Source organism: Zonotrichia leucophrys, chromosome 22 (assembly GCF_028769735.1).
Source record: "Zonotrichia leucophrys gambelii isolate GWCS_2022_RI chromosome 22, RI_Zleu_2.0, whole genome shotgun sequence".
Classification (NCBI taxonomy): Eukaryota; Metazoa; Chordata; class Aves; order Passeriformes; family Passerellidae; genus Zonotrichia; species Zonotrichia leucophrys.
The window spans coordinates 2,178,899-2,191,685 of NC_088191.1; the positions used below are offsets into that span (position 1 = coordinate 2,178,899).

Below are 12,787 nucleotides of genomic sequence, written 5' to 3' on the forward strand. Positions count from 1 at the left end.
GTGCATTGCCTGGAAAAATCCCGTAATACCAACGGATTAAATGCATGTTTGCATTAGTGTAGATGTAAGTTTTACCTGCAGAAGGAATGTGAGGCCCTCAGAAGGGACTAGTAGTGGGTTTAGGGAGGAGCAGGTGCCTGTGGTGGCCGCAGGTGCTGAGCCTGGCTGCTCCTGCCATGCTGCTCTAAGGAGAGTTATTGCCTCTCCACAGGGTACCCAGCAGTGTGTTGGACAAGAGATACTTTGACTACAGTCAAAACCAATAGAGGAAGCAGTAAAGCTAAAGATCACAGCTGACATGGTGATTCCTGAGACAGAAAATTCATGTGTAGGATCCCCACTTGGAGTCAGCCTGGCCATCCAGGTGGAATGATCTAAAGGATAAGCAGATATAAGGAAGTGGAGCTAGTGATTGCTTGGCTGAATAGATCCTCAGTAGTTGCCTTAATGTGTAAACAAATCAATGTCCAAACGAGTAATGTGCCTTTCTTTGCTTTGGAGCAGCTGGTTTGATGGGGGTGCAAATTCAGCTGAGCACTCGGGAATTGCAGGCACATTTCTGTGTGCCCAGGAAGGCAAAGGCATGAGTAGACACTTTTTAAAAAATTAACTCGTGGAGGAAAAAGGGGAAGTTGATAGAAATGACCATAAATTATAAATGAGGCTTTTCAAAAATTACAAAGGGAGAAAAAGGACATTGGCATCCAGCAGTGTCTGGAATAACAGCCGGGGAGTTCAGCTCTGCAGCGAACCACGGGGATCTTGACAATGTTTGTTGTGTGGGTAGTAGAGGCAGAAAAGGGAAGGCATTTGCTGAAAATACTTCTCCTGTCTATTTAAAAAACGCAGAGGATGTTGTTATATCACAGAGGAAGAAATAGATTGGTTCCATTCCAGTAGAAATTTGGAAGAGGTTGTTAGGCAGCGATTACAAATTCCAGAATGATGAAGTTCAGGTCAGCAGGTCCACTAATTCACAAGTGGGTGCTTGAAGTGTGCTGGCCACGTGCTGTGCGCTGTCACTGCTGACCCTGGGGGCATGGGAGGGAGGAGGAAGAGGAGGAAGCAAGCACAGGGCCAGGCATGGCAGTGCCAGGGGTCCTGTACAGGGAATCCAGCTTGGCACAGCTCCTGGGCACAGCAGGACCATGGAACTGGGTTTCTGCACAAAGTTTGGACAACTGGGCCAGCCAAAATAACTTTCTCTCCTTTGATGAGATTACTAGTAGATAATAAAATTGGTATAATCACGTGGCTGCGTGTTGCATGGCAATTTAATTAAGAAACTGCCGGCGCACAAAAAAACCAACACAGTGTACACTAAAAGGATTAAAACCCAACCAGTGGCCTTCTGAAAAAGAGTTTAATGCAGAGTAAAAGAAGCTGCAGCCATTTGGGCTGCCACAGTTCCTTCCTTCAATCTCTCACCTGTGTCTCTGCTGGTGCTTGTGCTCCTCAGTGGAGAAGAGGAGCAGGAGAGAAAAGCGAAACTGCCCAAAAGCATAAAGCTGCCAGCACAGGAGGGAGCAAGGATTGATGAAGGGATATATGGGGAATAGGGAAATGAGATTATGTGCTAGCACAGCCTGAGGGAAGCTGCAGAGATAGTTGATTTGAGCCTGATGCCAGCAGACAGGAAGAGGCTCTCACAAGCAAAGTGGTTTAGACTGCTGGATCAGCTGGAATCGTGGTGTAAAGAGGGAGCAGGGCCGTGGTGGGGTCTGAGCTCCTCAGCTGTGAGGGGACTCCTCTCCCAGACCCCAGAAGGGATGAGCTGTGTGTGTCTGTGCAGCCTGGAGACCCCTAATGCCTAACCTGGATCAGTGAAGGGAGATGGGTCAGTCCTCCCCAGAGCCACTGGTGCACCTTTAATTTCTGCCTTTTTGTCCTTTCCCAGCCATGCAGCCAAATGCCAGAAAATCTGATTGTACCCTGCTTGTCCTACAGGGGGGAGCTGGTTCCATGCAAGGCCAGGTTGGCTGGGCAGCATGGGGGGCTGGAATTGGATGATCATTAAAGTCCGTTCCAACGTCAAAAATTCCATGTTTCTATGAAGAGATGCTTTGATTTCTCAAGTCATTAATGCAAATTAAAAAAAATAATTTTAACAACATATTTTGTTCTTGCTCAGGGTGGGAAGAGGGATGAGAAGCCCCTCCATCAAACAGGGGGATCAGGGCTGTGTCCCAAACCAGCTCCAGGTCCTGCCAGCTGCCACTGCTCCCACAGGGACCTCACTGCCTGCTCCAGGCACAGCGTGCTGCAAAACCCAATTTATGCAAAATCAAATTGCATTTCATAGCACAATCTCGCTCTGCTCTGCCCTTTTTATGTTTTAGGGTTGAATTTCCAGAACTTTGCTGTCTCTGCCATGATCTTCTGTACTGGAGTAGATTTGATAGAGATAGAAATGATCCATTTATTTACTGTTATTGATGAGTCTCACAATGAGCTTGCAATGCAGAACTCTGCAGCAGCTGTGTGAAAACAGACTGAGCTCCCTGCATAGTCAGGGCTGGTTTTCAAGCCTGCAGTATTAAACCAGACTTAGTGCCTTGAAAAGGTGCTATTCCCACTGGAGACAGGAAAGTGAGGATGCCTTGGGCATAACACTTTGTACAAAAGAAATATTCATGGGCACAGAAACCCCTTTATTGCACCCAAAATGAGGTTGTGGTGGCTGTTGGGGCACGAGGCAGCATGCTCATTCCATGAGTGCTCATTCCATGTAAATCCTGTGGATTTACAGATGTGGCAAGGTTTTGTCTTTCCTAAAGCTTGTGAGATGGGTCAGAATGGGAGCTGGAGCTGCCCTCATCCCAGTTCATCCCAGTTTTCAGGCTCCTGTTTGTGGTTCTTCCACAGGTGCTATTCCCACTAGAGACAGGAAAGTGAGAATGCCTTGAGTATAACCCTTTGCACAAAAGAAATATTCAGGGACACAGAAACCCCCTTATTGCACCCAAAATGAGGCTGTGGTGGCTGTTGGAGCCATGAGTGCTCATTCCATGTAAATCCTGTGGATTTACAGATGTGGCAAGGTCTTGTCTTTCCTAAAGCTTGTGGATGCAGTGAGATGGGTCAGAATGGGAGCTGGAGGTGCCCTCATCCCAGTTCATCCCAGTTCCTACCAGTTCATCCCAGTTTTCTGGCTCCTGTTTGTTGTTCTTCCTCTGGCCCCCCCATGTGTCTGGCACTTGCCCTCCTTGCAGGTTTTCAGCAGGGAGAGGATAACAGATTTACAGATGTGGCAAGATTTTGTCTTTCCTAAAGCTTGTGGGTGCAGTGAGATGGGTCAGAATGAGAGCTGGAGGTGCCCTTATCCCAGTTCCTCCCAGTTCATCCCAGTTTTCTGGCTCCTGTTAGTGGTTCTTCCTCTCCCCCACCCCGTGTCTGGCACTTGCCCTCCTCGCAGGGTTTCAGCAGGGAGAGAGGATAACCCTCAGTGCTGTTTGCGAGCAGCACGCTCAGAATAATCACTGTGCTCCTGCCGTGCTCCTGCTGGGGTGTTGGGATGATAAATACACATGTAAATGTAGAAAATGCCAGAGATAAAGTGGATGACAAATGGGCTGTGCTTCTTCTGCTCTGCAGAGGGAAGGAGATGCTCAGCACATACACGCGGAGGCCAGGGATGATTTTAAGCTCCACTTTTATGATCATAAGATAATAAGGTTGCATAAGGAGCTGTGTAGTTTTAAATTATACCAAACACAAGTCATTCCTTTACTTGGCTTTCACCAATCCAAACAATTGCCCCAAGAAAGGTGAGAGGTGTTGTACAGAAGTCTGAAGCTTTGCTGCCTTATAACTCTGACACCTGGGCACCATTTATGGACCAGCTGAGAACCATAAAAATGATTCCTCTTGGCATCTTTGCAGCTTGCACACACCCAGCAACCCCTCCCAGGTTTTTTTGCCCCTCCAAACAGAGCAGGCTGTGGCTGTGTGAGCGTGGGCATGGTGACGTGCTGGATGGAGCCGGGCGAGGGAAGAGCCTCGTGACTCTGGGGAGGATGACTCGAGGGAGGCTGACTGCTCTGCAGGGTGCAGCAAATCCAACTGAAAAACTCTGGCCACGCTGCCTTTGCACTGTGTTTGACTGGCCCTGTGTGCTGCAGGGCTGAGCATCGCTTCAGGAGTGGCGTTGCACCTCTGTCCTGTGCATTTCAAACCTTATTTGTCATTTTATTTTGTCGTTTTCTAATTACGCAGTCGCTGTCTGGGCTGCTCATTTAATAGCTGGAGCTTTGGGGTTTCCTGCACTTAGCTCTGACCATGGAAGGTCACTTTTGCTAAATGCAGCAGGAAGACAAGCTGGGGACAGATATTTGACATTATTTGTCTTGACTGATTTGCTCTGTGGAAAAAATTATTGCACAGTCACATTTCTGCATGCGAATACAAATATAGCTCCCTGCAAATTTAGCTCCAAGTTTATACCACAGGAAAAAGAATGTTCCAGAACATGCTAATGGTAATTTAATATTTTCAAATTGCAGCTCTGTGATGTGGAATTATAACATTACGGTGCTGTTGTTCTCTGGGGCAGTAGGAGAGGGTGATTCAAAGGAAACATTTGCATGGTAACAGCTCCCCATGTGTCTGCTGCCCATATGCTGGGTGCAGTTATTTTGTGGCTGCAGGCTTTTCCCCCCTGCATCTGCTGGAAGACAAGACCTGATGTAAGTCAGGCTTTTGAAGGTTTTTATGTCTGTGCTCCTGCTGTAGAAGCTTTAAAATCTTCCTTTAAGTCTTGCCAGTCGGGAGGATTTGCTTTGGCTGCTGCTGCTGGGGTCACCAGGGGAGCTCCTGTCTGTTCTGACCCTCACCTGCCCATGAGCTCCAGCTGTGAAACCTGCTCATGTCTCCCTCACAGGAGATTTTTTTGCCCTTTTAATGTTTTATTACTCTAGAAGTGTAGGCGTTGTGGGTTTGGTCTGTGTGTGTGCCTGTGGTGGTGTCCCTAGTTGAGGGAAGAGATGAGAATCTTGACTCCATGTTTCAGAAGGCTGATTTATTATTTTATGATATATATTATATTAAAAGAAAATTATTATTAAAACTATACTAAAAGAATAGAAGAAAGGATTTCATCAGAAGACTAGCAAGGAAGGGAAAGAATGATAATAAAATCTTGTGACTGACCAGAGAGTCTGAGACAGCTGGACTGTGATTGGCCATTAATTAAAAACAACCACATGAGACCAATCAAAGATGCACCTGTTGCATTCCACAGCAGCAGATAATTACTGTTTTTCTTTTCCTCTGAGGCTTCTCAGGAGAAAAAATCCTAATGAAAGGATTTTTCATAAAATGTGTCTCTGACACCACAGGATGCTGCTGTGTCGCTGGCTGAAGCTCAGTAACCCCCACCTTTTAATCTGCCCCCCTATGGAAATGGTCTGGTAACAAATGCTGTCCTTCCCTGGCAGTCAGTGACTTGGAGAGGGGCCAGGGTGGGCTATTTCTTCTCCTAATGGCAGGTTTCATCCCACAGCTCATTCCAGCTGGGTGCAGAGCTCTGTGAAAATTCAGAGAAGTGCAAATGCTCCTCACCTGGATCCCTCTGCCTTTCTCCCCAGTGGTGGATATGTGTGTCAGGCGGATGTGAAATCTGACTGTGGGTTGGTGTAGTGAGCACAGCAGCAGAGCCTCTTGCTCCTGGTAACTTCATTTTTGGTTTTTTTTGCGTTCCAGAGTCGGAAGCATGCCAGCAAAGTCCGCCTGTACTACATGCTTCACCCCGTGGATGGAGGCTGCCCGGCCAAAAAGCTGCGCTCAGAAAATGTGGGTACAACCCCAGCCCTGTTTATTCAGCTGCTTTGTGCATCATTGACTCTGGCCTACAACATTCTCTCTTACAGCCACAGCTGATCAGGTGCCCAGAGGTAACATTTAGATTAGCTGAAATGCAAAGTAACTGGAAATAATTTTCAATAAACTGCACAAGAATTATTACGCGCCTCAGCAGCAGTAATTGTGTTTTTAGTTATTTGAATGTTCTTTCATAGGAAAAAAATGTGCTGATAGCAAATACTCAGGGCTTGCTCCATTTCTTCCAATTCTTCCAGACCAGGCTGTGTGCTGGTGAGCAGCTGGGGCAGGTGATAGGGGCAATGCCTCCAGGTTGTTGTGCTTTATCCAAAGGCTCCTCACTCACCTCTGCTCTCAGTCTGCAAGTTTAAAGATTGGCCATTGGCTTCCTCTGCTGTGTTCCAATAAACAAAGGGAGGTGAGGAATTGGACCAGCTCACAGCCATTTGTCAGGCAGTAGATAGGAGGAGGCTGAATTTTTAAGAGATGGCTTCATGGGGAATTATTCATTTGGCTCCTTCCCACGTTCTGCTGCAGTGAGGTTCCCAAACCAGTTCAGTGTGACTGGGGCTGAAAGCTGTTGATATTCAGTGTGATATCTTGTAATTAAAGGGAGAAGCATGCAAGTTTTGCCCAAGGAATCTGAAAGCTCATTTACGTAGTAATTGAACCCTAGTGAACTTTTCAGTTGCACACAGAAAATTGAAACACAGTGAACTTTTCTGTTGCACACAGGCCAATTGCAGATGCAATGTGTCCCTCCACAGCAGGACCTTGCAGTGATTTTATTAACAAAATAAAATATTTTATTTTGTATAATATATAAATATTAAAATATATTATAAAAAGATATTTATATATTTGTATATATTTCTATATATTTATATAGTTTAAAATTTTATATAAATATAATAATTTATATTTTAATATATTTATATATTTTAAAATATTTATATTTATATATTTATGTATATTTAAAATATATATATAGAAATAGATTTTTAAATATATTCTTTTTACTGTCATTAATAACAGTGTGGGCATTACAATGGACAGGTACATGGAGATGGGGAACAGGGTCCTCTAAGGGGTTTCATTACAAGGAGCCACGTTCTGCATGTGCACCTCATGGGATGTGGAGGACAGAGAACCAATCAAACCTCAAATAAGTCAAATTTGAACTATTTCCCACTGTTTTTGTGAAAGACAACGTGGAGAAGGAATGTAATTCTGTGTTTGCTGATGCTTTTCCCAAGGGCAGCCCTAGTGGGGGTGGATTAACGTGTCCTCATGTTCTAGGTGAATGCCAGGCTAGGCCAGACCTAAATGCTAAAATTATTTGTGTTGTAAAAATATAGCAGGGAAAATCTGCCAACATTTCCAGCTCAGAGTAGGCCTGTTGCTGATCAGATATTATACAAGCCTTTGCATTTGGAGAGAGCAGAACTATTTAGCATGTCTCTAATGCTGCACAATTGCATCCCTACCACGTGCACAAGCAGTGCAGTGCCTAATCCTAGCAGTGTCACTCAGGCCATGGCACAGAGACTTTAATGAGCATTAGAAACAACCCATGAAAACCAATTAAATTTCTGTAGAAGCAGCTGCAGCTGAAAAGGGAATATTAGCCTTTTTGTTTTCATCAAAACTGTTCCATGGCTGGGTGCCATTGGGTTTGTGTTCTGCTGACCACAGAACTAACACCTTGTCCTTCTGCCAGGTGGCAGCAGGAGGGTGAGGATACTGTGAGCAGCTGTGGGTACTCAGTGCAATGGGATTGGAAACAGAATTTGCTTCCTGACCTTTCTGTGAGGCCAAGGGAGGGGTTGGCTGCTGTTTGAGGATTGCAAAAAACCTGTATTTCCAAAACACCCCTGAAGTAGAAGCCTTATACAAGTGGTCTTCCCACGGATTATTCAATTATTGTGCTCTTCATCATTGGTTTGATTTGGTGTGCAGGAGGGGAAAACCCTCATGTCTTCACCTTCCATGAGCTGGTACTTGCTTTTTGCTGGTACCATGACAAAAACAGGCTCCAGAACAGAAATGACCTGAATTTCCTATGGAGCAGCACAGAAAGCAGCTCTTTACAGCAGCACCAAAAATTAATTCAAATTTCAAAGTTACTTTGCAGCACTTTAATGCTGTGGTTTATGCTGCTCTGTTCTAGGGTTTGTATAATCTTTTCTTCTTAGTAAAACTTGGGAAATGAAGACAGCAGATTTGTATCTGTGGAATGAAAATCCTTACTTTTCCTGTGGATTGCTTAAGGAATGGCCTGTGTGAGGATTATGCCTTGTTAACAGGCAGCCAAATAACTGAGGTTAATTCTGTTGGATATATGAGACTGAAGTTTCTAATATCACAAAAAGCAGCCTAATAAATGAGGCTGGAGCAGGGGAGGAGTGGGGATGTCAGTGCTGGGAGACAGATGTAAATCCAGTGCTGTGTTCTGTTGTGTTTCAGTTTGTATGAAGCCAGTGGCTTCTGTGCTGCCTTGCAGTGAAGGTTTGTGAGGTGGGATGGGCTGGAGGAAGCTGCAGAAGCAGAATGTAGAAATATCCCTTGGCAGCAGGGGGTTAAGGAGCTGCTGGTGGATTTACAGACCAGAGCTGTCAGTGCCTGGTCACTCTTTCATTCCTGGGAGTGTTTTGTATTTGCAGGGACCCCCATGGCAGGAGGAATGATGAATCTGACTCCATGTTCTCAGAAGGCTAATTTATTATTTTATGATACTATATTATATTGAAGAATACTAAACTAAAGAATACAGAATAGATACTTAGACAATGCTAAAAAGATAGTGATGAAAATTTGTGACTCTTTCCAAAGTCCCAACACAGCTTGGCACTTATTGGCCAAAGTAAAAACAACCAGAATCCAATAAAACAATCACCTGTGGTAAACAATTTCCAAACACATTCCAAAGCAGCAAAACAGAGGAGAAGCAAATCAGATAATTATTGTTTTCCTTTTTCTCTGCGGCTTCTCAGCTTCCCAGCAGGAAAATCCTGGACAAAGGGATTTTTCAGAGAATGTGAATGCCACAAGAGTGGAGACTGTGGGTCAGAACACCCCCAGGGAGCAGCCAGCTGCCCCTTGTAGAGCCCTGTGGCCCAGCTGAGCCCTGTGCTTGCAGCACCTGCACAGCCCTGGGTGTCTTTTGTCACCGTGTCATTCAGCAGGTGACAAAAGACACCTGGATCAGCTTCCCCCTGCCCTCTTGGGTTTCAGGTAAAACAGCCCCTGACAAATGAGAAGGCATAATTACCCTTCAGGGCTGCAGCACCTCTGGCTCTGTGCAGGGCTTTGGGTGGTGGAGGAGGGAAGGGAAGTGATGCTGCTGAGGGATGATCCAGACCTGGGGAAATTCTTAACAGAGCCCAAATATCTCGTGTTGGTGTATAAAACTGCTCTAAAAATAAAACCTCTGCATCATAGAGGTCTGTCATGTTTTGGGGACACCCCTGTCCTGCTGGTGGCTGCCACACATGGAGGTGCTGGCCCAGAAACTTGGGTGAACCCAGGTGAGCTGCACAGCCAGCTGTGGGTCAGTGTAAATGGGACCCTGAGGTATTGGAAGGCTCTTTGAGGGGGCTTTAATTTTTTATTTTTAATTGCAGTCTAGCTGAGAAAGTAGGTTGAAAAGGAAAAAGTGTCACTGAAGAGCAGCCCTGGCAGAGGAAGAGACCCTGGTGCATTAACACTGAAGTGTATCAGCTTTTCAAACGAGCTCTGTTGGAGGCTCTTTATGTGTTGCCACTGATGATCAATAGATACTGGAAATTTTCTACTCTGCTCTTAACTTTCAAGTGATTTCCCTTTGAAGGCATAAAATATCTTGAGAGAAAGCTATTTAAAAGAAGTGCAAATTACACTCAGAACAGTACTAAACACCTCTTGAGATTCCTCCCTAAGGTTTGATTTACAGTTATCAACAACAAAAAAGTGATGAAAATCACTCATTTTTCTAAAACTGGATTTTTTGGGGGCGAAAAATGACCTTCAGTGGTGGGTCAGGTGTCCACTCTGTGTTGGGTTCACCCAAGGCTGGTATTGGATCCTGCTGGAGGGACCTGAGAGCTTTCAGACAGTTCATTTATTTCTCCCACCTGCAGAGAGGGTTGTGCCCTCCAGATGTGTCCCCCCAGATGTTTTGGGGTCTCTTCAAAAAGTGCATCAGGAGGAAGCACCAATGTTGGATGGCAGGGGAAGCTCTGGGTCTGTGTGACTCCCTCAGAGAGAGGAGGAGCAGAGGATGAGGGAAGGGAGGCTTGGGGTGTGCCAGGAGCTCCAGGGCCATGTGGAACAGGGGGACAGGGTGAGGGACAGGCTGAGGGACACGGGGACAGGCTGCGGGACAGGGTGAGGGACACGGGGACAGGGTGAGGGACATGGGGACAGGGTGAGGGACATGGGGATGGGCTGAAGGACAGGCTGAAGGACACGGGGACAGGCTGATGGAGACAGGGACGTGCTGTGGGACACAGGGATAGACTGAGGGATGGGCTGAAGGACACAAGGACAGGGTGAGGGACACAGAGACAGGCTGAGGGACATAGGAGCAGGATGAAGGACACAGGGACAGGCTGAGCTCACAGTGCACACCAGAGTGGAGGTGTTGGGCAGCTGGAGGTGTCCCCAAGCTGGACACAGCTGGGATGAAGCACAAGCAAGGCTGGGAGAGATGAGGAAGGGAAACCCCTTGGCATGCCAACCTCGATTCCTACTCCTCTTCCTCTCCTCTCTCTGTGGCTGTGCTCACACACCTCTTTGTTTTGTCTGTGTTTTTGTCTCCACGCAGGGCAGTGATGGTGACTCAGTGGATAAGAACAAATGCTGCACGCTATGTAACATGTCCTTTACCTCAGCAGTGGTGGCAGAATCGCATTACCAAGGGAAAATCCATGCCAAAAGGTTAAAACTGTTGCTAGGGGAACAACCAGCACTGAAGGCCACAGGTAGGTGCAGAGGGGCTGGTGCAGAGGGTATGGGGGGTTGGCCAAGGGGCTGGCTGGGTGTGTGCAGGCAGAAAATGGGAACAAGGTGGAAAGCTGAGCTGGCAGAAGCAGCTATTCATTTGTGTTGCTGTCATAACAACCTTTACAAACTCCTGATGCTCATTACTGTCTGCTTTGTTTATGTAGATTAGGGCTTTATCAGCTGGGACTGGCCCTGGTGCCAGAGCCCTATCTCCAGCTCCACACTTCCAAAGTGTTTTCTCAGTGGAGGACAATGTCTCCACTGGGTGCAGATAGCCAAGCCTGGCTTTAATTATCAGCAGTTTAATTATCAGCCCAGCTAATATGTTTAATAAACCTTTGGTGTTGCTGTACAGTACAGAGCATCATCAGCTCTTACCACAGAGGGAAAGCCAGGCTTTAAAAACCCTTTAAAAACCCTTGGATTGATTGTCTCTTGATTTTTGCCCAGATGGGTTTTGTGCTTTCCTCCACAGTGATTCTAGTAATGCAGCCTATTAACTTTCACATTTAAAAAGTCAAATGTTGAAATTGGACAATTTAACCATCTTATTGTTTGCTTAACCATAAAGTCCTTGAAAACCACTAATAATCTGTGAAAAAAAAATTCCTCTGCGGTTGTGGAAGCAGAAAATGCTTGAACAAATCACTCACCTTTCTCCAGGAAGGATTGCTGGGCTGAGGTCCTGCAGACAGATGTGACCCAGAATTGCTGCCAGTGGCACTTCCCTCAGCACAAAATACAAATGGAGCTGTGTGTGCTGTAGATGTGATTAGATAACAAGGGTTGACACTCTCTGTGTGTGGTTTTGTTGCCTTTTTAACTTCACAGACTGTAGATGCTGATACAGAGAGTGTGATTTGTCCTTTGCCAGGGACTTGGAAAGGCAAGGGCTTGCCTTCCAAGGGTGGGCTTGGGAGCTGCTGGCCCCTTTGCCTGAGGGAATGGGGGGAATTGTGTTAGGTGGTGGTTTGGTGGGTTAAACCATGCTGGGGCACCAGTGTGTCTTGTGGAGGAGAAGGTAAAGCCATGGTAGCCAGGAGGAAGGCTCTCACTGAGCTGTCATGGTCATCCCCACCTGGCTCATGTGGGGCTCCTGCAGCTGGCACACAGCTGGCACACAGCTGGCATGGACTCAAGCTTGGTGTTTGTGTGTCACAGACATCTTCTCATGAAAAATCCTTTCCTTAGGATTTTTTCCTCCTGAGAAGCTGAGAGACCTCAGGAACAAAGTGTAAACAATGGTTATCTGCTGCTGTGGAATGCAACAGGTGCATCTGTGATTGGTCTCATGTGGTTGTTTCTAATTAATGGCCAATCACAGCCCAGCTGGCTCAGACAGAGAGTCTGGGACAGCTGCCTTTGTTATCATTCCTTTCTATTCTCTTCGTAGCTAGCCTTCTGAGATTAAACCTTTTCTTCTATTTTTAGTATAGTTTTAACGTAATATATATCATAAAATAATAAATCAAGCCTTCTGAAATACGGAGTCAGATCTACGTCTCTTCCCTCATTTTAAGACCCCTGTGACCACCCTCACATCAGGGCTTGCTGGATCCCCATCCCTCAGGTTCAGCCTGCCAGCAGCTCCTCCTCTGGCACCACAGGACCTGCCACAAGCCCTGGCACCCCCAGTGAGCTCCAGGTGAGCTGATGTTCGCAGCAGTGCTGATCCTGTGTTACACTGACTATTTGGATTCACCCTTCAGCGCGGGGCCTGGCCAAGGCAGGGCTTGCTGAGAGCTGCAGCCTTGCATTGTGGCTTTTGTCTCACTTTTTAATCATCTGGATCAGCCTCACAAGGCTCTAAGTGAGCCGTGCTGCCTGCTCTGGGGTAATGGGCTCTTCAGCCATCCTAATCACTGGGAAGGAGCAGCTCAAGGACTCATCAGCTCTTACAGACACTTGATCTGGAAGATGAAGCTGAGCTCAGGAATACATTAATAAGCACCTCCTTGCTCTCCAGGAGTTCTCAGCAGAATGCCCT

At 46.4% G+C, this 12,787-nt stretch overlaps 1 protein-coding gene across 1 annotated transcript in view; it reads left to right on the forward strand.

The window, feature by feature from the left end:
- Positions 1–12,787, forward strand: part of ZMAT4 (zinc finger matrin-type 4) — a 50,334-nt gene that overhangs the window by 20,973 nt on the left and 16,574 nt on the right. Inside the window, exons 3-4 of the mRNA XM_064731133.1 lie at positions 5,701–5,790; positions 10,622–10,778. Coding sequence (XP_064587203.1) covers positions 5,701–5,790; positions 10,622–10,778 — 247 coding nt within the window. The remainder of the gene's footprint in view (positions 1–5,700; positions 5,791–10,621; positions 10,779–12,787) is intronic.